This window comes from Rhinolophus sinicus, linkage group LG05, assembly GCF_036562045.2.
Source record: "Rhinolophus sinicus isolate RSC01 linkage group LG05, ASM3656204v1, whole genome shotgun sequence".
In the NCBI taxonomy this organism is placed as follows: domain Eukaryota; kingdom Metazoa; phylum Chordata; class Mammalia; order Chiroptera; family Rhinolophidae; genus Rhinolophus; species Rhinolophus sinicus.
In genome coordinates, this window is record NC_133755.1 from 159,033,374 (window position 1) to 159,061,149 (window position 27,776).

At 39.0% G+C, this 27,776-nt stretch overlaps 1 protein-coding gene across 2 annotated transcripts in view; it reads left to right on the forward strand.

The window, feature by feature from the left end:
* Nucleotides 1-27,776, forward strand: part of PDE7B (phosphodiesterase 7B) — a 290,164-nt gene that overhangs the window by 135,053 nt on the left and 127,335 nt on the right. Inside the window, exon 1 of one of the 2 annotated variants that reach the window (XM_019732774.2) lies at nt 17,811-18,821. The exons of the other annotated variant lie outside the window; for it this stretch is intronic. Within the exon in view, the coding sequence (XP_019588333.2) occupies nt 18,584-18,821 (238 nt within the window). The 5' untranslated portion in view covers nt 17,811-18,583. Of the gene's footprint in view, nt 1-17,810; nt 18,822-27,776 lie in introns of those variants that run through there. 2 annotated transcript variants of the gene reach the window in all.

The following is a 27,776-nucleotide window of genomic DNA, read 5'->3' on the forward strand; positions in this document are numbered from 1 at the left end:
ATATGCTTTTTATCATTTTCTCCAATGTAGTCCAGGGCTTGAAATTTTTTGTCTATGAAGCTGCATTAATTTGCCAATAATTATTTTGTTTTTCCTTTTTCTCCTTTATTAACCACAGTCAGTTAGCACTTAGGCTCAATGAGGTGTTAAAAATTTTACTTCACTAAGTTGAAAAAACTAAAGTTAAAACTAACAATTTGACATTTTTGGCAAACTGCATGGCCTTATCAAGGGCAAATATTTCATTTCTACTCGCCTTTTATATTTATTTATGCTTATAAGTATTTATATATGTATATATTAAGCCATAATATTTAAATACATATGATAATATACTATAGCCTTTAAATATATTAAAAAATAACTTATGGATCTTGATTCCTTATTTCACCATATATTTTTTATTAGTTTCAAGTGTACAAAACAATGTAATAATTAGACATTTCATCCCTCACAAAATAATAACCTCCCTCCCCCAATCTACTACCCCTCTGACATTGGGGTATATCGAATATAGCTATTACAATTCCATTGACTCTATTTCCTATGCTATACTCCACATCGTATGACTATATATATATATATATATATATATATATATATATATATATATACACATATATATTAAATTATAGTTGATATTCAATATTATTCAGCTTCAGCTTCAGGTGTACAGCTCAGTGGTCAGGCATCTACACCATCGATGGAGTGGTCTCCCTGATAAGACCATCAGATGGGCACTTATCTTACCTTATTTTTGAGACAGGAAATTACCGATCAAACTCAATCTGCTGCTCTTTTCACAGAAGAGAATGTTAAGTCCTAGAGTGATCATTGCCTTCTCCAAGATCAAACAGCCTTTAAAAATGGAATTTGCCTTTGTCCATATAACACTTCTACAACCAATCCCATCTACTTTTTTGGTCTCGAAATAAGTACCCATATTAAAAACAAGGGACTCACAAGAAAATTGTTCCTTTCAAATGACTGTCTTTCAGATCACCTCTTGTCTCTGCTGTCCCTGACCATTCCAGGTGTAATTACTTGTTCTGTAACAGCTTCCTTTATAGTTATACCTACCTCCATTTTACCACTGCGTTCTAACATTAGTATTTTGGTCTGTTTCTCCCTCCTTAAGTCTTTCTGGTCTCCTAGTCCTTAGCACTTATTGTATACTTGATTCATTGAGTGTTGATTTGGGATGGATGCAATTGAACTGTACTGAACACAATGTTTTGTTTTCTTTTGTTTAAATACCTCTGTGTGTCAATAATTCCCAAATTAATATCTCAAGACTGACTTTTCCCCTATACTTTATATTCAGACTGCTTACTTGACATCTATTTGGATATCTGAAAAGCATCCCAAACTTCAATATCCAGCTGAATGCTTGATTAGCATCACGTCTAAATATATTTCTTCCATCCCAGCAAATAATTGGGGTACTGGAACCCACCTTCTCTCTTTTCCTCATATGCCAATCCATGGGTATGTTCTAGAGACCCTTCCTCCAAAACATGTGCTAAATACTTTTATTTTTTTCTTCTGTCTCACTGCTACCTCCCTAGCCAAATCATTGTCCTTTTCCTGAATTTTATTAGCCTGCTAACTAATTTCTGCATCTATACCATCCCTTCCCTGCAGAGCTACCAGTATAATCTTATGAAAACTACATTTGATCATGTCAGTCTTCTAAAAGACTTCTATTGGCTTATCATCACACTTGGAAGACAATCCAGAATCATCCCTAGTCTACACAGCCCAACGTTGTTTGCCCAGAATCTCATCTCATGCCATCCTCTTTCTTGCTCACTGAATCCATTACTCTGCTCTTCTTTGTTTCTCAGACACATCAAGTTAGTTCTTGCTTTAGGATCTTTCCCTCATTTGTTCCTTCTTCCTAAAATCCTCTTCACCAGACCTCTGGCTGGCTGGCTTCTCCTTGTCATTAATTTTCAGCTTGAGCATCACTTATTTCAAGAGGCCTCTCCTGACCATGCAATTAAAATAGCCCCATAGCCACACTTTCCTTCTTTCTTCCTTCCTTTTTTCCTTCCTTTTTTCCTTCCTTCCTTCCTTCCTTCCTTCCTTCCTTCCTTCCTTCCTTCCTTCCTTCCTTCCTTCCTTCCTTCTTTCCTTTCTTTTTTTCTTTCTTTCTTTTTGTTTCTTATAACACTTATAACCACTGAGTGTTTTCTTATTAATGCATTTGTGTGCTTGTTTATGTATTTACTTTTTGTCTCTCCTCACTGGAATGTAAAGTCTGACATGTTCAAAACTTGGTGCCTAAACTAGTGCCTGGCCCATATAAGGTGCTGAATAAATGTTGCTCAGTGCTGTTAAATTCATTTTCCTGCCTTGACTATTGACAAATGCAAAGAGAATGAAGTCCTGTGCCTCTGAATCTACCTGAAAGACAATTGCCCCCTAGAGTCAAAAGATCTCAGCTCTCCTCCCTTCTCATACATCTACTTATTGTTTCTGTGAAGACTGATTGTTCATGTGTAGTAACCTTTTGTCCCCAGCAGTTCCATCCTTTGGGCCCTGGTGTTGGTTTTCCTCATCTTGGTGCCTGAAGAGCCAGAGTATCCCTTTTGTCCCATTACCCTGACCGTGTGCAGTGATGCTCACAGTGCAGGAGGTGGAAGCCACCACTCTTCAGGTCTCAGAAGGGGTGACCTGCCTGCCCTGCCCCAGCAGGTAGGTTAGAGCTACATGCAGTACTTGTGCATACTGCACACAGAATGGTGACCCTTCACCCAGAGTTGGCCTAAGGCCTTGGGTGGGTAGTGACTGAGCTTCTTCTGGGATCAGATTTACTTGCCCCACTAGGAAGCGTTGACTGAGAGGGGGGGAACAACTACAAAGCATTATTTCTATTGTTTCAGAGACTAGAGATGAAAACCAGAAAGAAGAAGAAAGGGAGAGAGAGAGACAGGGTGGTCTCAAAACCCAATCAGCTCACACACTTTTCATCCTTCTGCCAGGGGACTCTGAAATCTCTATTTCCAGCTAGCTATTTGCAAGCACAATTGGCTGAGTTTCTGTCAGGTCACTGTGAGACTCCTGCTTTTTCTCCAAATCATGCAGCTGCTTTTAGATGCCCATGAAGCCATTAGGAAGTACATGGTCATATTACCAGGAAATGACGTTGAACTTCAGTTGTTTGTCTTCTTGAAGGAATGAATTCAATCAAGAGACAGAATTTTGTGCAGAATAAAACAGCCAGAGATTTATTAGCAGTAAAAAGTACACTCCGAGACATGGAGCAGGCTGATCCAAGAGAAGGAAGCAGCCCCGCCATACATTGCATGAAGGCATTTATTTCTATGGGTAGAATTGCCTCCCCCTCTCCCTTCTCTTATCTCTCTTTCTTCCCCTGAGGTGCCTAGTCCTCTAGCATTTAGCAATGCATTTCTTTGATTTAGGGACATGTGTAAACACATCCTCTTGGTTTTGGGTCATGTGTAAACACATCCCCTCGGGGTATGTGAAAACCTGGAATCCTGTTGGACTAGTAAGGTACTGATGGTCCTGACAAATAGGATGTGTTCCCTGATAAGCAGGATGTCTTCCTCTCTTCTAATGCATTTCTTTGTCTTAGGGGCATGTGTAAACATATTCCTTTGGTTTGGGGACATGTGTAAACACATCCCTTAGGGGTATGTGTAAGCCTGGAATCCTGCTGGGCACCTGCAAGGGGTCTTGACCCAAGCAGGAGCTGTGGCAAGAGGCTATCTACCTGAGGCTACATTTCTGCTTCTCCTGCTCATTTCTATCTACCTATCCTATTAGTCATTCATTCATTGAACAGGTATCCTCTGAACCCGATGAGTAATGTGCTGTAAGCAATGGTAGGAGAGTAACTTCACACTTGGTCCAGGTAGAAGATGCCAGGATGAGAAGGATCTTGCCAGTCGGTTCTGACAAGCTCAGAGACATTCTACAGCCCCCAAACTGGAATCTTGCCTGTATGTAGTGAGTAGAACCCTAAAGGGAAGCCGATGCTTTGAACCATTCTGTCTAAACACTTGATAGGACAGAGACCACCAAATCTCCTGCGTTGTCCTCCAGCCTCACACCACACAAACCTCACCAGCACTCCTTCTCTGCTCTTCACCAGAGGGGCTGAGGAACGGATAGCTCAGGAGGGCTCCATAATAATAGCTCCAGCCACCCCTTCAACAGAGCACCTTTCCTTCACCATCCAGATCCCCTGATGGTGGAAAAGAAAGCCATTCTCTCACTTTAACACAATTTCAGCTTCTACAGGCTCTTCCAGTTCAACAATCAGCTCTCACCCTCCTAAGAAACCGCTGAGTACTCTCATTATAGGAGCCATCCCCTTGGGGTGGGGGTGGGGGTGGCAGTGGGGAGGAATAGAAGACTTGTTGAAGTTGTTTTAGTTTTTTTCAGGCCACAGGGATATGTTTAGAAAAGTTACGTTAATGTCCTAAATCATGTTCCTAAAGACTGAAGAGGTAAAGGAGTTTCCCAGATTGGTTTATTTACCAGCCAGGAGCGTGCTTCTTTCAATGTCCTAAGGAATTGACTTACAGGCAGCAATACCTTACCAAGAAAGCCTTTGATAATTCACTAACTACATCTTTTGATGACAAGCAAAGAAAGAGTGACATTTTAAAAAAATTATCCTATAGGAATAATTATGTTATAATGGGTTTCTAGAGATTTGGGGAGAAACTATTCCCCAAAGATTTGGCGAGTTCATTATTCAATGCTTATGGCTGTCTATTTAGATCAAACTGGAAAAAATTTTAATCCACGTTTTATAGAATTGCATCTGTAGAATCTTCCAGATGATCTGAAACACATGTTAGAAGTTAGAAAATGAGGAAAAGAGATGGCAGCCAGCCAATATTGAGATAATGGGTCCAGCAGCTGATGACCTCCAGGGTCTTGGATTAGCCTTTAAAATTATTGTTAGGGAAAATCCATACATTTTTTTCCTTTTCTCTTTAGGTTTTCTGTTTGTTTTGTTTTGTTTTGTTTTAATCTTTGTCTACCTTTTCCCTATCTCCTTGATCACTCCACACCAAACATATGTGTGTGTGTATATATGTGTGTGTGTGTGTGCGTGTGTGTGTGTGTTTTATATTTGTTTATTTTTTTATTTTACTTTTACCTCTTTCATCTTTTTCCCTTCATATATCCCTTTCTGGTTCTACTGATGGCATCCAGAGCTAAAGGGGTTATTGGTGTCAGCTCCACAGAATGGGAGCAGGTAACTTGGAGGAGATGATAATAGCTGGTTTTTACTGAATACCTACTTTGTGCCTGGCCTTGTTCTATATAGTTCTTACGAATGCTTTCATTCAGTCCTCTCAATTGTCCTAAGAGCTCAGTCTAATTTTTCTAATACCCTGCTTCTGTTGAGGAATAAAGGCTGTTTTGGTTTGTTTCTGAAAACTCTGTCTCCAAAAGTTCTAAAGAACCACTCTCCCTCACCCCCCACCCCAAAAATGCCAACTGGAAGAAAATAGATGTAAGGCACATTTGACCAACAGGTGAGAGGTAAGAAAGATACAATAACTGGGTAAATCCCAAGTGAAATATATATTTCTATAACCAATTTCTTTTCTTTACACATTTGTGCTCTTGGGGCAAATTGTGATTCACCAACCTTATTAATGGGGGGATATTTCTAACCCTTCAATAATTTCAAGAAAACCAGTATACAGTTTAGGTCAAAAAGAGTACTTTATTTTGCAATGCCAAGTATCCCTTCAGAGGTTTCCAAAAAAATGCTGTGATTATCCCACACAGAGCTCTCTCCATATTTTTACCACAGAAACAATAGTACCATTTTAGCGTTCATTGTAATCTAGGCCACTTTGGGAGGTGGTCTAAGAAAGCTATCAAAGTAACAACCACCTTTCCTCTTATGACTAATATAATAATAAAATACAGAATATACATGCAAGATGAACATAAAGACAAATGCTAAGTAAAATAAGGCATCAAGTATGTGTCTAATATGTACAGAGACAAATGGGATAATTAGACTCAATTGGATTTAGTCAGGCAGGAACTTAGAGAATGTACTGTGATTTCAAATAAGTGGACAAATTTATTCATAAATTATCACTGGGGACAAGAACAGGAGAATATCACAAGTAATTGAGTATCTGAAGGTCAGAATGATTTGCCCGGAGTTTATGCTTTTCTTTCCTTAGGGACATTTCTGAAGAGCTAACCCCCTCTGTCACTTTGCAACACCTTTAAAAAAGAAGGTGCTGTATAAAGGTGATGTGAAATTTATAGATTTTCATTTTGCTAGTAGAAGGACTGTGAATATAAATGACTAAGTAACCAAGTTTGCCTTGAGGAAGTAAAGTCAAATAAAGCAAGAGAGGCAGAAAACAGAAGATGGCCGGTCCATTGGAAATGTGGCTGTACTCATATTCATCTCTGATCTACCCCAGGACAGACTTCAGCTGGGGGGCAGATTTGAATTTCCCATGTGTGTTGTCATCCATGCAAAAAGTGACTCAAGTTTATTTACTTAACACTTGGAAACACTTAAGGCTCTTTTTATTTTTCTTCCCCCCATTTCTGGCTAAACTGTTTAGAAAGCACAGATACGGCTCGCATTGTGGTATTGTAAGCAGCCTTGCTAAATGGCTCCAAAAGGAAAATATCTGTCCAATGTCTTGAATAAATCAAGTAGATTCCATTCACCAATTCTATGTCATCATTCTCTGCTTCTTCAGACCCAAGAATGTAGGTCAGAGACAGTAGAGTTGCTGCTGCAATTATGTCTAAATAATGTAGAAACTACTCTGATAATCTTCCATCACTGTCCTGAATAGTTCCAGGGCATGGCGGTGGTCATCACAGGCAAGGATAAATCAAGTTGCTTTTCATAAGGAATGGAGTTATTTTAGAAGTGTAGGGTCTGATTGGAAGAAACCACCTCATCACTGAAAGGAGACCAGATGTTCATCTAATTTTTAAAAACTGTTCATGTTCACCATGTTCTTTCTCTCTGGTCGTGCTGAGAGAGCAAGACTCTCTTCCGTACTTCCTGGGTGGAAGTTGTGGAAAGATCCAAAGTGCAAACCTGGTAGTCATTTTCATGACCACTGGCAGTAGATGTGACTTGAGGAACACAAGATGCAATCTTGCCATGAAGAACAGCTATAGAAATAGATGCTGGGGTGTCATAATGATTCTTCCTTTCCTCCTGACTTGCCTCACTTAAATATTTATGACACAGCAAGATATAGTTACAATCTGTGATTCAAACAGAGTTCTTACTGTTTTCTACAAATCCTAAACTATACCGGTAGTATCACGTATGAGTAGTCTTAGGAGGTATCCTCTAGAAACAGCCTGCTGTGGTTCACATCACCCACCTAAAGCTTGATAGTGTCTGAATCTTGAGCAAATTACTTCCATGGGGGGTCATGATAGTACCTACCTCATCCGGGTTCTTTGAAGGGTAAGATAAGACATTTCGTATAAAGTGCTTTGTGCTGTATCTGGTACCGTACCCCGAGGAAATTGATGTGCTCAGGTCTATGGGAATGCAGGGCTTAGGCTGTCTGGATGATGCTTCATTCTTAGTAAAACTAGAAAATGATCTGCTACAGATTGCATGTTTGTGTTCTCCCCAAAGTCGTGTGTTGAAACCCTAATTCCAACGTGATGGTAATTGGAGGTGGAAACTGTGGGGATAACTGGGTCGTGAAAGTGGAGCCCTCAGAAATGGGATTATTGCCCTTATAAAAGCAGACTTGAGAGAGATGCTCTTCCTCTCCACTATACGAGGAAACAGCAAGAAGGCAGCGCCAAGACGGGGACCCTCACCAGAACCTGACCACAATGACCCACTCGTTTCAGACTTTCAGACTCTAGAACTGTGAGAAGTGAATTTCTGTTGTTGAAGCCACCCAGTGTGTGATCTTTCATTATAGCAGCCTGAGCTGACTAAGACATGATCTACTGAAATGCTTAATCTATCTCTAAAGTCCCTTAAAGCTCTAAGATTGCATGATTTGTCTTTCTTTGCTCTCTTGGAAATACAAACTTTTCCTAAGCTACCAATCTTCTAGGAACACAGTATCAACTCATTGGGAGAAAAGTAGTGAGAATATTTTTGAAGGTTTAAAATCATTACAGCTAAACTTTTAAAAATTCTATCAGCAAATAAAAAAATAATCAGCAAAAATATAATTAACCACCCATGTTTTCCTGGCTAAATACAAACTCGATATAATATAGTTCTTACACAGATTTTTTTAAAGTTTTAAATAGATTTCCAGACATTGACTTAATGATCAAGATATGGGGGAAAATTAATGAAAAATGTTGGTTGTCGTTATCATTAATAACAAACACTAATTGAGACCTGTTGTGTCCACATTTATATTATAGCACTACAATTCACTGTGCTTTATAGTTATATATGTGTCTGCTTCTCCACTAAATTTGTAAATAATTTTAAAGGCAAGGACCATGTTTTCTTTTATTAAGCATTTAGCATGGGGCACTCTGTAGTTATTAACCACTCACTAAATACAGATTGAATGAATGAATGAATGAATGAGTGAAGGATACATCACTAAGGTTTTATGCTGCAGAGTGTGAAATAATGTTCCTGAAATCTAAATTGCAAAGCCAAGTCAGAGCACCAAAGTGATACAAGTTACCTTACAGATTAAAAAAATGGGTAAGAGGTGCTGCTTTATTTAAATAGAAGAGGCAATGCAAAGCAGGGCACAAAGCATTTAGCATGGGGCATGGTTTCATGAAGAAATGGTACTTTTTCTGGATTAGATGAATAGAAAAAATCCCATCAAGGGGACAATATGAGCAATAATATATTAGTTTCCTAATGTTGCTATAACAAATTATCACAAACTTAGTGGCCTAAAACAACACATGTTTATTATCTAAAGTTTGGGAAATCAGGAATCTGAAGTGAATCAAGGTGTCCACAGGTCTGCATTCCTTTCTGTAGGTTCTAAGAGAGAGTCCGAATTTTGCCTTTTCTGTATTTTAGATGCTGCCCTCACTCCTTGGCTCAAGGGCTCCTTTCTCTCCTCAAAGCCAGCAATGGCCAGTGAGTCCTTCTCACATTTCATCACTCCTGCTTCCCTCTCCCACGTGTAAGGACCCTTGTGATTTCATTGGGCCCGTGCAGATAACCCATGAGTCTGCCTATTTTAATAGGCGGTTCATTCACAACTTTAGTTTTACCAGCTACCTTTATTCTTTTTTGCCATGTAACCTAACAGATTCACAGGTTCCAGGGATTAGGATGTGGACATCTTTGGGAGGCCATTAGTCTGCTTACCACACAAAATATCATAGTGCATCTAGCATGTATGGGCCACAGTATAATTGCCTTAGAAATGTTGTGTAAGTTTGAATCAGGTTACAGGACAAAGTGAGTGGGAGCCTACTTTTGAAAGCATCAAATGCCCAACAAAGGGATTGGACTATTTTTTGCAAGTAATAATTCTCTTTGTGTCAAATTAGTATTAATATTTGCATTCACTCATCATTTGTTACATGTTTGAAAATGACATGATAATAAGGTATGTCTAATTCACAATATCACAACTTTTAGAGATAAATAAGACTTCACTGAACTTTTTCTAATGGTTGATGCAAGACTTGAAAAACACAATTCAATACTAGCTCAATCGAGTCGTCAAAGTATGAACACAGAAAATAATATAATAACAGCATTAAAAAGGCATTGACGAAAAGCCTAGTTATAAGTGGTTCTGCAGTTGACACGTAAGAGCAGCAAGGTATATGAACATATGCAAATCAAAAGTAAGTATATATTTCGCCTTCACTTAATTAGATAATAGAACGTTAATGTCCAAAGCAAAGATGCATCAGAGAACAAAGAATGCAAGAAGTCTCATTATAGACTCTAGAATGGATATAGAGAGAAGTTCATAGAGGACACAGACTAATAGGAGGGCTCAGCGATGCAGATAAACGACTGAGCAGGACCAATTAGTAACCATATCCTGTATGCAGAAAGGAATACAATCATTTAAAATAATTTAGGGAATAGGAGGAGCAAAATTGAGTTGGAATTTGAATGTGGAATGGAAACAAAAGTTACCAAAAGGAAACTCTTTAAAACTCTTTTGGTAAAGATCTTATGCTTGCATCAATGTTGTCAAATATTCTAGTGTGCTAAGCTTTCTTTCCTTGGTGAATAATCCTATTATTCTTCTACCAACACTACATCTCAAAAAATGTGGGGGAGGTTCAGTGGGAATCCCTGTACCATATTACACAGACTGTGTGTTCTGTATTATTTATATGCTATCTATTAAATGGCCTCACCTTTACTGTTCACCATTGATTCTCCTGCCATCACAGAAGAAAACAGATTCTAAAATTAAAGAAAATAGTAACCATGATCTCTATTACTTTTACATCCAATATTTCCAGATGACAGGAATTGTAGGTGTCTGTAACCGTAGCAAAGCTCTTAGCCTTAGGAGGAACCAAGGAAGACAACGGGGGAAAAAAAAATACTGCATTTCCAATTACCAGCAGATGCTTCCATTTATGCTAAGCGTTCCTATTTAGTTAACTGTACAAATTTTTAATCATATAAATGTGGTAGAGTTCTAGCCTCATGCTCTTGATTACCCTTGTCTTCCAGTTGATTTCACATACCTCTTGTTTCTGGCATCACTTCTCCACAAATACTGTGTCTGGAGCTGCATGAATCCCAGGAGACACCTGATAAAGAGTGGAGCCTGTTGCAGAGTTTATTTCATTTATCTTTTGTGTTTCATTTTGTGTTTCACTGAGGTGGTGACATTGCAGTACATTTCTCTGAGTCAGCTGCACCATTGGCTGCTGGCTATAGTACCATGAATGCCTACTTTTTTGTGTTTTTTTCCATCTTTGCTTTGTGGAATCATCTGGTCACCATTCATTCATGCCTGGAATATTACAATGGGAAAGATTACCAGGCTTCATCCAAAGACTACTTTACATAGAACTTCAATAAATCAAATGAAGGAACAGGTCTTGGTGAGAGTATTTCTGATGATGGAGATCAAAGACTCGGAACATTGCCTGTATTCCAGTCATTCTGAAAATAGCAATAGGAGCATAACAAAATGCTGGAAAGAAGGAGGAATGGAAAAAATTGGCCTAAGTACGTTTTGTTTGACATTTGGTAAGAACAGACTTTCAAAAATAGTCATTAACTTCAAAAGTTAAGACTCCATCATATTTTGTATTCATCACAGTAACTTATAGTTGATATTCAATCTTATCTTCAAGTTAATTCATAAGGAAAAAGAAGTGAATGAAACAAAATTGAAAAGCCAAGTAGTAGTTCAATGCCATGAATGTCCCTGGACAGAGCCCTTGCTCTTGCATTGTGGTTCTGATTGCTTATTTCCAGTTGTGAGTCTTTGACCTGAATCAGTATTTTTAAAGATAAGTACTTTTGCTGCATTTTATTTCATAAATAGCTAATATGGAAGAGGCAGAAAACACCTGCCAGATGGGAGTCCTCTCGTTTTGCGACTCAGAATGTGGCCCAGCAGCAGCAGCCTTGCATCTCCAGGAATCTTGATAGAAATGCAGAGTCTCAGATCCCCACCCAGGCCTGCCCAATCAGACTGTACATTGTAATAGGATCTCCAGGTGATTTGTATGCACACTCACATTTGAGATGCATTGCTCTAGAATAACATCCGAGAGTCACCTTTAGGCGTAAATGTTTTATGTAATTCATAATCACCAGGAGGTAAAAAGTGAAAGAAAAAGGAAAAATAGAGAATACTTTGAAGAGGCAGTAAGACTACCCTCCTACACATGTAGCAGTTGAAATTTCCTTCTTCCAAATTGACTTGAATTCCGTAAACATAAACATAAATGAATGCTAGGAGAAAAAATAGGTCCTGTTAGAAGGTTTCATCCCTTACCGTCTTCTCACTTTTCTGTTATGTTGCTTATATTGTTAATCTTTCTATATCTTATGCTTGGTCTAGTTTATTTTGATTATATTAATAGTAAAAGAACTTCGCTCGGGCATTTCTCAGCACTTCTTAAACATGTCTGGATAATCTCCCCTCCAGCCACTTTGAAGTCTTCTCAGCCTGGCCTAATTCTTGAAAACTTCCAGAATTCATACATCTCACTTGCGGGGGTGGGGGGTGGGGGGGGGAGTAGAAACACATATTTCAGACTTTGTTTAGGCCACTTTATAAACAGTATAATTGATTTTGCCCACTACACTTGTTTTAAAAACATATCAAATAAAGAGCACCTATTAGCAATCAAAATTATAAGAATGTTTGAGGAATACAGACCCCAAAGCAAAAAATTTGAGGCCCACATAAGTTTGTCCAGGGAAGTGAGTCCAGTGGGAGGCCTGAAGGCACATGGTCACACAGCATATGACACAAAGCTATGAGGTCGGGCAATTATGTTCACGAACTCATCCTAGAAAAAGTGCTGCATACCTCATTGCTGAATATCACTATGGTCACCTTCAAAGTACTCCCCTTGGGAAGCTATGCACTGACTCAGTGCCTAGTCCACCCTTCAAAGCAATTTTGGAACTCTTTTTCTGGAATGACCATCAGAGCTGTTGTCATATTACCCTTGATGTCCTGAATGTCACCAAAATGTCTCCCTTTCAATATTTCCTTCATCTTTGGGTAAAGAAAGAAGTCACTGGTGGCCAGATCAGCTGAGTAGGGAGGGTGCTCCAATACAGTTATTTGTTTACTGGCTAAAACCTCCCTCCCAGACAGTGTCGTGTGAGCTGGTGCATTGCTGTGATGCAAGAGCCATGACTTGTTGGCGAAAAGTTCAGGTCATCTAACTTTTTCAGGCAGCCTTTTCAGCACTTCCAAATAGTAAACTTGGTTAACTGTCCAGTTGGTACAGATTCATAATGAATAATCCCTCTGATATCAAAACAAGGTTAGCAATATCCTTGCAACCATTTCTCAAACTTAATTGTCAGACCTCCTATACAGCTCATGAACATCAAATATAACCTGGTGGTCATTGTGGACAGAAATTGAAATTCCCAATCAAGGGAACCAATACAGCATTAACCAAGCATTAAATAACCCATTGGTAAAGATCATGCAGACTTACATCCATAAACCTGATTCATGGGCTGCTTTCACCTCTCCAAAATACAGTTAGTTACAATATTTATCCTATTAAGAAACGTTTTAACACATACTTTTGTCCTCTATCATTCTACTCTCATTCACACTTCAATCATTTTTTTTCTACCTTACCCCACCTTTGTACCATTAAATCCCTCCTGTCTCTCCCATTGGGCTACTTCTCCAATACTCTCTCGCGCTGTAATATCCCTGTCTTTGATTTCCTCTATCCCTGACATCCTCACGGGGACCACAAATTTCTAAAGTGGGACCTACTTCAAGGGTGAAGGGGTTTGACTTTTCAGCTTTCTAATAGATCTTAGGGAAGTATAGCCAAAATTTGAGTTTAGGTAAGTTATCAATTATGAGTTCTTATATTAGGTTGGTGCAAAAGTAATGGCAGTTTTTGCAATTATTTTTAACCTTTTAAACCACAATTACTTTTGCACCAACCTATTAGCTTAAAAATAATCATTTAAAATTTTAAAGCACGTTATGGTTTATAAATAACTCATATATTAATCTTATTTTATTCTTACAGGATCCCAGTGTGGTAGGTAAAGTGGTAATTGTCATCATACCCATGTACAGATAAGTCACTAATTTTGAGGCAAAGCTCAGTGGAAGTCACAGTTTATAACCCTAAGATAAGTAGTCTTAGAGGGCTACTTTGAAGATTTCTTTCTTAGCTATTTTTTTCAGAAATTGACACACCCAAATATGAAATTATGAAAAGTGTACTCTGTATTACTTAACAATCTTTTACAATCAGAAATGAGTTCTGAAGTCTTAGAAAGGTTTTAGCCAGAGGATGCCATCATCACAGAGCAAAGTATCAGGTGTTCAGTAATGGAGAGAACAACAAGGGTTTTTCTGTTTGTTTGTTTGTTTGGTTGGTTGGTTGGTTTTTTTGTTGTTGTTTTTTGTTTTGTTTTTTTACCCTGCAACAGTGTCTTTTTTGTGTGTGTGTGGGTTTTCATCAGCAGGGAAGAGGAACACAGTGGAGAAAATCCAGTCTGCAGGCCATTTTGTTCTCAGTCCCTGTCTTATTGGACTTGTTTACTGTGAGTTAACTGTCGAGAGGGTAAACTTAGCATTAGTTAAGATATGTGAGCCACGATAGAGGTCTCATGCCAATGAAAACCCTGGTTTCTCTTTAAATGTACAAATAAAAGTAGTAAAAGAAGCAGTAACTGACAATGAAACCAGAAGCTAGGTGGGGGCCACCAGACAGGTCCCCGGTGCCTGAAAAAGGCCCCAGGGGCGGGCAAAGAGGTTCTCATTTCTGCTGTTGCTCTTGCTGTTAATACTTATTTGCAGAGTGAATTAAGAGAATGATTGGTTGTCATTGAGATGCCTGTTGTAAAATCAAACTATGAATCTGTCAGCTCAACCCCTTCTACTTCCCCCACTTCATCTTTCCTCATCTTGCCCCACTCACTCTCCTCCCTTTCCACGTGACAGTGGAAATATGTGCTGCCTTGTATGGTCGGTCTGTAGAGCAGGCCCTTTTCTCTCCTTGCTGGCATTGTTCCTTGAAATTAGTTAAGGCCAAAGTTATTACATTTCTATTTCTCCTGAAGGACACTGTGAATTGTTTGAGCTTCTTCTACTTAGACTACATTAAACAAAGTTGAAAGACCTGTTTTTCCTTTCTTGCTCATTTTGAATTTCATTTGCATTGCATTTGTGAAACCACGGTGGCTCTGTGTGTGTGTGATTGTGTGTGTGTGTGTGTGTGTGTGTGTGTGTGTATGTGTTTACATGTCCATATCTGAAATGATGGAGAGGAAAGGCCAGGACAAAATGATTAAACTCCCTCAATATTTTGAAATTTTTCTTTAAAGCTAGAAGAGGGATGTGAGTTCATTAGGAGTATAAAGTTCTTTCATAATATCTGTGAGAAGACTTGCATTAAAATGAAGTTTTGTGAGAATCCATTGATAGACAAAATAATAGGAGATTGAAATAAATATATATTTCCAAGTTTCTATTTTTTAAATGTGCATTCTCTAGAATGGTTAGAAATAGTTAATATTGTAAATATTTCATTTTTTAAATCATAGATGATAAAGGCTTATCTGCCTTGTAACTAGAGTGTCCATAAGTTTACAAGACTTGTTGGTTCTCATTACATTTCTTTTACATGAGAATCACTCTGTTTTCCTCTTAATGGGATGTTAGGTTGACTCACAATGCCTGGAAAAAATGAGGTTATTCTGAAAGTCTATCTTAAAATTTCCTATCTGTAGCATATTCATTATTAAGATTCGTAAGAATATTTACATGCCACATAGATGAGACCTCTTTGCTTCATGACTCCTCTGGGTACAGAATCCCCTCTCCAGCCCCTTTTTCCACCCTCAGTGATTCAAACTTCTGGCTGCAGATAAATATTATCTCAAAGTGAATGTTGCTCACTGAGTTGCTCACTAAAATCATAGGTTTTTCTTCTAAACATGTTCTTCTAAAGTAGCTCTCTGAAAGACAAAAGAGATGCTAGCTATGAAATGTAACAAAATTGCCTTTTAGAGAATTTGTGTGGTTTAGTGATTTTCATCCAACAAATGCTAGCACCTTGTCAGTTTGTCCCAATCTCTTGAGCCTGCAGTTGCGCCAAAAATCTCCTGAGCCAAGCTTTCTCACAAGATTTCCTGTACTTCCTGTTTCTATGTGAGCCAGAAATACCATGAGAACGACCTTTCTTGTGGTATTTTTGCACTTCTATCCTGGGATAAAGAGAATCCCATACTGGGGAGAATTTTTGTTTTTAATTGTTCAACATTTTAAATTTTTAAACCTTCAAATGATTTAAATTCATCCTTAGGAACAAAAATTTGAGATGGTGTTTGCTTGGCCCTAACTCATTTCCACTAGGAAGTATCCATGTTCAAAGATCCAGCATTTGTAACTTCTCTAAGGTATTTTTACAAGGAAATATATAAAACAATGGAGAGAATACAGTGGAAACTTATATCCTTGGATTTAAAAAGAATGTCATTCTTGAAGAAATGTGTAATGAAGAGTTGTAGTCTTAATGCATTAATGTATGGGACAGAGTATATCATATATTTGTTTTCTTTGTTCTTAACCCCTTTGTGCCAAGGGTCAGGATATCCTGATGCTAAAGCACTATTGCAAAATAACTGAACAAAAATAAAAATAGTCGAACACTTAGGAAACTCTTCAGTTGTTATGTCAAGGAAGTTTGTGACTGAGGATTTAGCTTAAGACATTATTCAGGAAATATGGTAATAGAGTGCAACAGCCTGCATGTGCCTGTTAAATAAAATTGTCTCAATTCTAGAGAGTCTTAATGCCCCCACTCTGATAGAAAGGTAAGATAAGAACTAGAAGGATTGTCAAAAGTAGTAGAAGTGTCAGACTGATGCTTCAATCCTTTCAATTCTTAACAAAGAAGGAAATAAAAAAGGCAAATCTTTCTCATAAGTGTATCACTGATTATTCCCTAATAGGACTGTATGAATATCTGGTTGATATAGAAAGAGTAGTCTGATCAATATTTTAGTAATGAAATTCATAAGCAGTAGTGTCTTCAATGTCTTTATTGTTTTATGCCCTCAAAGGATGCTGATCCTTCTTCATCTGTTAGGAAAGAGAGTTTGCCAGTGTACTTTTCCATCCAAAAAAAAAGAAAGAAAGAAAGAAAGAAAAGAAAAGCCACTTACTTAATTCAGTGTGGAAAACTAAACATATTAACCTTGGGTTTAAAGGAATAATAATAACAACAAAATTACTGTAGCCTCTGCTGGTTTCAGCTTTGAAAAAATGAGGGGAGGGCAGTGAAAATAAAACACACCCTACAGTGGTCTTTCTCGTCTCCCCTAAGCCGTTTCTTCCCTCTCCTAAAGAAATATCAAACGATTGTGTGATAAACCAGCCCCAACAGAAATAAAGAGCGGGAGCACCAGATCGTACATCAGCAAAACCAAATGCCAAGCAAAATAAAGCACTTTGTAATGCAGAGATGTGAAGAGGGGAGAGAGACAGGACTGCTGCAATGGCCTCCAAGGAAACAGGAGCTATCCACATGAATGTTCAGTTCAAATTGCTCTTACAAACCCAATTTGCTGGCAAAAGTGCCAAATACAATACCACCCCACTTTCATTTATGCCCAGGGCTTTTCACACAAACTACAGGGGGCGTCCCCTTTGTTGCATGGATTCTGACTTCCAGGGTTAGCACTTCTGTCTCTGAGCCATGGGACCCAAGACGCGTGACCCATGATTGTCCTCAACTGAACCACGCTCAGGTGGAGGCACAGCAGTTAGTGGCCCAGATATTAAGTCCACAGTCTCTGTCTCTGGAAAGTGAATCTTCAACATTTTCTTTCCTTTCTTTTCACTGCCATTTATGCCCCCCCACAAATATCCTTCACATTATTATTACTTTCCTTTGAAGTGGGTTTTTAAGAATCCCAAGCTATGTGTCCAGACTATGCAACCCACCCACTGCACGTTTGCATGAGGCTCTTGATGCTTCCCTAATTCACTTCTTTCGGCATTAGCTTTGGAATGTGATTCAATGTTATTTCCCTTCCAACTGAAGGGCAGCTGAGGTTACAAAGGGATTTGACTAATAGGCCAAAACCCAGTTAGGTTTCTGAGAACCAAATGACAGCAAAGGGGGAGGGGTGTGGAGGAGGGGAGCGTGGTGAACTGTGGTGCTGAGGACCCATCCCAGAGCCGTCTGAATAACCCCATCCCACTGCAGACCGTCGTGGACAGGCAAGGTGGCCCCCGGCCAGACCTTCCAGAGAGAAGCAGCTGCAAATTGGTTCTGCGGGCGCTCAGCTTCCCGTTTCCCGAGAGCTCCTTGAGGCTTGCGGGGCTGGAGCCAGGGAAGCTTCTAGGCTTCCTGCACCACGGGAGTGACGCCTTACCTGACACCTCCAGATAACTGGCCTCTGGGGGACCCCTCTGCAAAGCTGGCAAAGGAGAACCCACTTCTTTGCCTGAAGTTCTTCGCGGCTACACAAGCCGCTCGACAAACTTTGACAAGCACCGAAAGAGAATTGAGAACAAATACATCAGAAGAAGAGGGAAAGCAAATGCTAAAACCTCGATGGCTCTTTGCCCCCTGCTGTCTTTCCAGCTGTGGCCTGGGATTAATTAAGTGCTGTGAAGTCAGTGCCTGAGAGAGAAGGGAAAAAAAAAAAAATGTGTTCTATCTCTAAGGAAGGAATACAGTGAGAAAGCTTGGGAAGCGAATCGCTCTCGTCGTCAGTGTTTGTGGAGGGACTGGAGGACCCGGGTGGCTTGCCAGACTGGAGGAGGCTTGCCTTTCCAAAGCTGGAGAGGATTTCACGGGGGTCCGCCTTCCCCTGCCTGGGAAGAATTTCCCCTCTGGTAGCAGCAGCCGGCGCGGCAGCAGCAGCAGCAGCAGCCCTACCTCCTCTTCAGGGGAACAGGGCAGAATGCCTGTGCTACAGCGCTATTTCCACTCGGCAGAGCTAGGCAGAAGGTGGACAGCCCCTGAAGGTGTGCTGCCCTCCTCCCTGGGCAGCCGGCCGGGGTGCCAGCAGGGGCCGCTGCCCTGGGACTTGTCAGAGATGATCAGGATGGTCAAGCTGGTTTGGAAATCCAAAAGTGAGCTGCAGGCGACCAAACAGAGAGGCATTCTGGAGACTGAAGATGCTCTCCACAGCTTTCCAGGTAAATCGACTGTGAGGTGTGAAAGGTAACAAGGTCTGATGACTTTCGGCCCTTTCCTTGGAGAGCCCAGGCCATAAAAAAAGGGAAAAGGAAGGGATATAAAGTGTGCCGCACAGGGTCCCAGGGCTGCGATTAATGAGTGTTTGCTGTATTATAGAAAGGCATCTGAAAATTAGGAGTGACAGGAGGGTCCTTCAGAGCCTGAAATCAAGCGACCTGGTCCTGGGCTCAGCTTGCCACTCGCTTGCCCTGTGGCTTAAACAAGTGAAATTTCCTGAGCTTCGGTCTCCAAAAAGAGGGGGTGGATGCTGTTTAATGTCCATCCTGCCTCCACACTTTTTTATCTACAAGTCAGAGTTGTCTCCGAGAGACTATTCTTCTTGGGATGTTTTTTGTAATGCTTTATATAAAGTAAAATATATATTCCAACTATGAAACCACAGCAGGTATAAATGATCCCAGGACTGAGTTTGGCTTAGAAGCTTTTTGTGTCATGGGAAAGTTGGTAAACTTCCTTGCCTCGGTTTCCCCTTTGGACAAATGTCAGTCATACAAATTCCCTCATCAATGTCAGGAAAAATCAAGTAAGTCACTCACAAATGTGGAAACAATTCCTTAGGGCTTTGTCATGTTATAAGAATGTGCTGTATTTGGGACAGTTGTGGAGAACGTTGCTGTGTTTCTAACAGTGGGCTCTGCAACCACAAAGATCCCTGGGAGCCCAGTGAAGGAGCCACAGGTACTCCGCCAACACCGTGAGCTAAGACTGCATAACCCACTGCAGGGTGCTCTCTTCCTTGGGGAATATAGTGGCAGACACTTAGAAAGTGGCGGTTCACTTTAGAAGAACGGATATGAGCATGTGTTTATGCACTTGAAGTCTTGGCTAGCCCTGACATACTGTTGGTGGGGAGAGATGGGGTGCTGGATGGAAAAGATATACCAAAAATTACCTCTCTCTTTCTCATGGAAAGAGACGAGGAAATCAAAACTCAAATAATTTGTGCAGAAACTTTTTTAAGTGGCTTAATAATCGAAAAGGAATATTATGAAAAATAATGCTCTGGGGGAAAGAAAAAGATTGGAAAGGAAGAAAAACGCAACAGTGTTAGTTTCTAACAAACAATGAGTACTTAAGAAAGAGAAGGAAACCAATAGTACTGAGGTTTCTGTGGCAATTGGGAAATGGATGCTCAGAGAAATGGGTCTTGGTCAGAAGAAATGAGGTAATGCTAAAGCCATCCCAAATTTCAAGTGAGTAGTTCAAGAAAAATGGAAAAACCCACCTGGGCAGAAAACTTAACTATGACACTTCAACTGTTAGCACTCTTGGTTTGTTTCAGTATATTAAATGATTAAGATGCATATTTCAAATCACGTCTTTGATGAAACTACCTAATTCAGCAGATGTTAGCAAGTCTATGGGGCTAGGCATGCATTAATATATTATATTATATTATATGTTAGTGGGTGTCTAACTCCTGAAAAAGCAATACTACAGAGAGAAAACAGAACTCCCATAACATTTGATCACTTCTTAAAAGGTACATTTTTCTGGATACTATAAAGTTGAGCTAATTGAGTCTTAATATGCACCTGGACCACTGCCTTAGTTTCAATGGAGTATGTGTCAGTGGCCACTTTGGTTCCCAGGCAGGATCCATTTCAACACCTCCTCAAAGGATGTCTACTTGCCTCTTCTTCCTGCTCTGCCTTCCCATTCTCAGGGAGATGAGGGGCTCACGCTTTCTATCATGGGCATAAAGCCTTATTGTCCATATTTGCAGCATGGGGCCATGTGAGGAAGCCTCAAAGACAAGTCGCCTCATTTTCCAAATTCTCTCCTACTTCCTCTTCATCTTGTTCCTGAGGTTGCATTTTCTCTTTTCAACTGTGCCATTCTCACCATAGTAGCTTGACACTGAGGGTCTCAGGAACACTTGTAAAATATTTCCAAAAATCTGGCATTTTTTCCATTTTTGGAAAGGGATGGTTTAAGCTGTTTTCAGTTTGTGTACAGGGGTTTGTGGTAAAAATCTCCTCAAATAAACACTAAGCCAAATGGTAATATTTCTCTCTCTCTCTCTCTCTCTCTCTCTCTCTCTCTCTCTCAAATCTGACCCTTCTCTCAGAACCCTCAAACAATTTCTTTTTCAACAGAACTAAACAACTTACTCTTCTTTAAATGCATCAAGTGGTACCTTTCTTGCATGTAGACCTTATCTTATGCTTTCTTTGACTCAGTCAACTGAAAATGTTCTGTTCAAATGACAAAGTCCTTCGGCATCCTTTCTTTGTAGTGACTTCCCTGATCTCCACTCCTGCCCCCTCTTCTCCCACCATCATTTATTTCCTCCTCTTTCCTATCTTTACCTGTAGGAACTTAACATATTACATTGATAGCACACAATATTTTTGCAATGCTGGTAACTAAAAACAGGAAAATTAAATTCTGTAACAGTCTAGGTATATTTTGATGGCTGGTGATAACTGATAAATAGATTTATATTTTTTAAAGCCATGAAATTGCAGAAATTCTGAATAGAACAGTTTAGAGGACTTTAGAGGTGGGTATTGCTGTTCGTTAGTGAAGGGCACTGTTATTTTTACTCATACTTCCTAGGCAAGACTGGAACTTTGTTTCTCACAAGTGAAATAGGAAAGTGTTTGAGATTTTGCTTAGGTAATAAAGGGGGAGAGCAAAAGGATTTGTGGGAAAATAAATGCATAAATCTGTCTTCATAAGAGAATTTAAGATGAAATACACTGAACTGTGAGTGATGGGAGGCAGAAGGGAGCCAAGAAAGCGAGAAAGTGCTAGAGAGGAAGTGACACTTGTGAACTGTCTTATCATCTTCAGATGGGCATCCACTGGAGGTTATTGGTGACTATTCAAAATGACAGGCTGGAGGAGATAATGAGGGAATGACAGAAGGAAGACGGGCTCGTCATCTCCACATGTCAGGGTGTGTGCCTCTGGTTGCACATGCACTCTGAGCTGGACGTTGGCTGAGGCACTGTTCACTCCAGAAAGAGGCTCTGGAAGTCATCGACTGTCGTGCCCAAAGTCGGAGCATCAAATCAGTTCATTGAGTCATACCCAAGTGTTTAATTATATTAATACTCAAATCATTTTCCCTTTATGAAGCAAATAAAGGATGGTCTATTTATCTAGTTAACACTAGATCAAAAGAATAGTTCAAAGAGACTAAACAACTTGTGCCGGGTCACATTGACCCTATGACAGAACCAGACCAGGAACTCAGTCATCCAATGCTAGTCCACAAACCTTACATGATCAGGACCCATACTGGGTAATTTAAATTTAAACCAAGATATGGCTTTATTGATTATATACAGATGGGCAAACATAGGAACTCATAATATAAATCTTGGCCAAACGAGAAAAATATTACCATGCAAAATAAGTCAAAGGGTTGTACCTCCTTCACATTTTTCTACTTATTTTGTGGACTTTAGTTTTAGATCCAAGCTTCAAGTGCTAGGGAGTCCCAGAGAAAGATCACCATTCATTATCAATAGAAAGTAAGCCTTAAAGCATAGTAGTAAGAGTCTGCCCAGATGTCGCAGAGTGGGGAAAGAGAAGAAGGATGGGAAATAAATAGGTGGTTTCTCAAATGCTGTGAGTGCAAATATTATTCTAATTGTGATTCTAGCAGCAGTCTGTAGAAGACGAGACATCCCCTAGCAGGACTTGTTCTTAGTTGAATAAATAATTTGGTTTTGAAATTCAACCAAATAACTGCAATCCCTGCTGTGGAATTTACCTTTCACTTTGGTGTCCCTGTTCTAAATTTTACATTATATTTTACTTATTTATTAAGCTTGTTCCCATTTCAGTAGCCTTTGGTTGGAGAAAAACATAAAAACACACAATTCCCTCAAGAAAATAAATTCATTTTCCCCATAGCTATTGTACTTGTCCTGTGTTTCAAGGAGAATACAAATATCAGAAATTTGCTCTATACTCAGCCCAGAAAATCAAACAACTTTAGATGAGAAAAATCTCCAAAAGAATTTTCTGATTCCAGAACTCTACAATTCAAATTGACATTTAAAGTGTGATGTTAAAATATCTCAAGTATCACTCATGGTATAAATTAAATATGTTGAAGACTGAACACTTTGATCATTATAATTCAAAGAGCACTTATTAGATACTTAGTGTATACCAGGGACTCAGAGATGAATCAAAGGCTTAGTGAGAGGAGAACAATTATGAATTCATGAATCAGTCCTATCTACAACATCAGTGTATAAACTGCCACTTGTTAGTTTAAACCTCTACGTCAACTGAAAGTATTAGCTACAAAAAGTGATATTCAAAAACACATTTAAAAACTCAAACACACTTTCAAATACTCATCAATATTAATGATTTCCTTCAAAGCAAGACAAATTGCTATGATCAAAGAATCAATTAGTCTTAACAATAGATAACTTGACATTAATTCATAACATTTTTCTAAAACTGCTTCTTTAGATGTTAGCCTGTATTCATTCTGCAGTGATACTGGATAATAATCATTGACAATTTAGTCCATGAATGCAAAATTGAGTCAAAACTGGAACACATCATGTCGCTCTGAACCAAACTTGTTCCTTCACCTGACTTCCTTGTTTTCATAAGTGACAGCACCCTTGCAGAAGCCTAGGTTCAAAACTGCTTTCTCCAGTTCTCCAATTCCAATGGTTCTACGTATAAGACTCGTTAAGACATAATAGGTACATACACCATATAAGACAGTATTGTTACAATGTAGAGATTTTACAAATTTTAAATCCTGTCTCTCTATTACTAAACTGTGTGAACCTGAACAACTTACTTCATCTCTCTCTGCCTCAGTTTCCTCTTCTATAGAAAAGAAATAACAATAGTACCTTAACAAAAGGCAAAGATTAAATGAGATAATGCAAGACATAAGTGCCTAGAGAAAAGCTTAAGCCCTACTACATTCTCAGTAAATGTTAACTATCGTAATTATTGGTATTGGCGCTATTTTCTCAACAACTTATTTCACACTCGTCGCCTTCTTTCTATTTGGTTCTGTGGCTCTTCACCAAATCTCTCTTTGTCTATAATTTTGCAATAGCCTCCAACTGTGGTACTCTCTCTACCCCTCTTCTTTCTACTCGGTCATTGAGATCAATAACATCAAAAGAAAAATCAGGATATTTCTTGCCCCTCTTCAAAATCCTTCAGCAATTCTCCATCATCTGCGAAACAAATCCAAATTCTTTCATCCTGCCTTTAAAGTTCTCCACTCTCTGGAACAAGCTCACTTTTCCCATCTTGTCATTACTGCCCTCTAAGCCTTTATATTCCACCCAGACAGACAAGCATCCTACAGCTTCCTACTTGCTTTCTGCTCATTATTCCCAGTGCCTAAAGTGACTTTCCTCCATGTCCCCAACTTCTGTTATTCCTTAAGACGCCACTTATAGGCCGTTCCCTGTACAAAGCCTTCCTGAGATTACTGAGGAAAGGCATGTCTTTCTCTTCTGAGGTCTCACAGAACTTTCTTTGTATTTATTTCACCGGCATATCACTTTATTTTGTTATAATTAATGTACATTTTCTTCCTCTCCTCCTAGATTTTCAGCTTCTTGAGAATCTGGAGAACATTTTATTCTCTTGTGTTCTCCCTAGTATCTATCTTTCACATGTCAGCCACTCAATACACTTTGATAAGTAAAAAAGGGAAATTATCAAAAAGATAAAATAGCTTACAAGTTAACATTAAATGCATGCATGAACATGTTTTTCTAGGTACAGATTACTCAAGGAATATGAATCCTAGTTCTGCCTTTTAATGGAATCATTTTTAAACTTACATTCTGCCAGAAGATCGGGATTAGTCATTATAGCTTTTAAAATAATAGAAAAGAATTCACAAGAGTGAATTTCAGAACTACTAAAAAGTATCAAGTATATGCAAAACTAATAGGAGACTGTTCTTTCTTCATACAGAGAAGTTGCAATTTACTGATAATTATAAAATTTTAGAGCAAATTGCATATAAATCATGCCTGCTTTTATATACTTTTAAAATAATTGCTCTGTTCATGCATCTTGAAACATTTTACATCAACTGAAGTTTCAAAAGTTGCTTCTTTTACAGATAACAGTCTGTGTATTTCTCAACGTAACTTCAAAAATAGAATGCGGAAGGTGTGTGTTTACCCAGTCCCACAAATGAGCTTTTGAGGGGATGGAGCTGAATGGAGGATGTTATTCCCACGTCCTCTGCTCTTTGCCTGGAAACAGTTTCTTTTTCCTTTTTTTTTTTAAACAAGACTTGTTTAACTGGACAACAAAGCATTGACTTTTGCATCTGATTAATTTCTAAAAGGAAAACATTAGAAGCTTTATTGTAAAAGACCAAAAGCTCCAAGTTTTTTCTTTTTTAACTCACAGAAGCAACTGAACGTGTGTGCTCTTTTCTACCCAGTAGGTACATACACCGTATCAAAACAGTAAGCAAAGCTCAAAATACTCGTGATTTCATACAATGTCATGGCCTAGATGCACACACAGTGTAGACCTTATTCTTTCTTTTTCTATTTATCTTTGTTGGCCTTTCCGTAAGTTTCTCTTTAGAATTGACTTCAATGTCTAAAATGCTAAGAGACAACTCCACAGGATCAATTTTACACCTTTGCTCTTGTCTTAAATTTCCTCAAACTACAAAATCATCAGAGACCCTTCCTTCAGAGTACTTCTTCTCACGTTAAAAATACACACGACATGAAATTTTACAGATTATAAATCGAGCCCCTGTCCTGAGTATTTTGTTATTTCACCAGCAGGCACACAAGTGCTGAGGGAGTAATAAAGGAGAGCCTGTAGCTCATTTGTGTCTAGATCAACCTTACATATCAGCCTTGTGTGCAATTAGAAGACATAAGTGACAAAAATAAAGCAGAGTGTAGCTGTTCATAGCCTTAAAAGTGAGTCTAAGGGGGCAAGCATATGCGTAATGCAGAAAAATAAAATCCCTAGAGAGCAAAGGACAAATTTCAAGAGAGATTGAATAGCAGTTGTGTCTACTTGGTGGTAGTAGAAATTGAAAGATTAAAAAAAAAAACAGAAAATTGTAACATAAAATCAAGGTGAGAGATATAATGGTAATGAATGTAAACTTTAATAAAGGTATTGAAATGGAAAATTAAATGACCAAGGATAATAAGTCACTTATAGTGCTATAATTAGAACATTTCCCGTTGAATCCTCAGATGTGTCCCAACCTCTGGAATTAAAGCCAAAGTACAAGATTCTCTTTTTTGCTTCCTTCTCCATCTCATTTTGGACGGCACCCAAATATCTCACGTAAATCTATAGACTTGATGAGCACTTCTGAAAACCCAAAAACATATTTGTTTAGAGGGTCTGTGACAAAAATTCATTCAAAAAAGTCAATAGAATTTGCTGAAGGAAATGATTCAGAAAGAGGAAAGGGACAGGTAGACAGCCAAGCATAGAGCAACAAGGGGAAGGAAGTGAGGTGAGATCACTGCAAAGAAACTGGATTCAAGTATAAGAAGTGTATTCAAAACTCCATACAGAAATGAAGCAGACATCTCAATTTTTCACACTCAAATTGTGCAATAAAATGTAGCTTATTTCTCTTCTGCAACTAATCAACCTTCCTCTTAAGCCCACCCTAATCGGGCGTAAGAAAATTTATACTTGCTAATTAATGAGGTGGTGGTCCGTCTCTTCCAGATTAACTTACTTCTTTTGGATAAATGCTTTCCTTCTCCTTGCTCCTCTCCGAGGTGCTGTGTGGGAGAATGTGTGTCTTAGGCTCCCACACACCTATTTGAACATTTCTACTGCATGCAACACAAGGTTCCAACCTGAGACGGGAAAGCAAAGCCATGTTCACCTGGCAACTGGGTTCTGCCTTGGATTCTTCCCCACAACTCACCAGGGTGTTAGGAGTAGATTGCCTTATCCTGTGTCATCTCCTCTTTCGCTTAATGAAGGAAGGAGCAAGAAACCATATCTGGAGGTCTAACTTTCAATGTTAATGCGATCTCATAAAAGAAGGTAGGGTATTCCTTTATCTTTTCACAAAAACCAGTTCTCAAGTTTATTGTTGTGTGGCAAACTCACACGCCAACACCAAACGACAAACCAAACAAACAAAAACCCTTTCACTATAAAGATCAAATGATGAGGATTGATCTTTCTCTTTCTCTTTTTATTCTTGCTATAACGTTCCTAATGGTCCTTAATGGATGCCTCTGGTGGAATAGAAGGGGAAGATACACACAAGAGAGCACAAAAGTAAAACTTACATAGGTATATTTCAAAAAGCATTGTCTTCATTACACATTGTTTAAGCTACGAGCTGCTGGGCCCTGTACTTGAGTACTGCATACTCAGTGTTATTTGTTTCAGTTACATTCCCACGTATATGCTAAGCCTAATTGTTCTACCCATTCTATTACTTCTCTCTCTTTCTCTTAAAATACACATGCATTTCAGCAACCATCTCAGGACTTTGACACTGAAAAGTCCAAGTAAATGACTATCATGAGTGGAACAGGATGTGTACAAATCACACATCTGGTCAGTTTCCACATGGCAAGCTGAGGTTTGACACCTAATACAAATTGGAATTGTCATCATAATCTTACAATGCGCTATGCATTGGTCAGGTCTGATGCATTTTCATTGCTTGAATATGCTAATTGGAAATTTCTAAGAATTCTTCTTCTTCTCTTCACTCTGGCTCTTAGGGAAGAAAAGGGATGGGAGACATTGGGAGAAGTGAGCACGCCAGCATTGTTAACAAGGGTCATTCTTTTCTTCTAGCGTTTTAACAGGAGTCGTTACCGCTTCTTCCACGGTGGCTGACATGGAGAAACCACTGCCTCCCTCCCTGTCCTTGTCTCTATAACTCATTCAATGTTTAGATATACCTA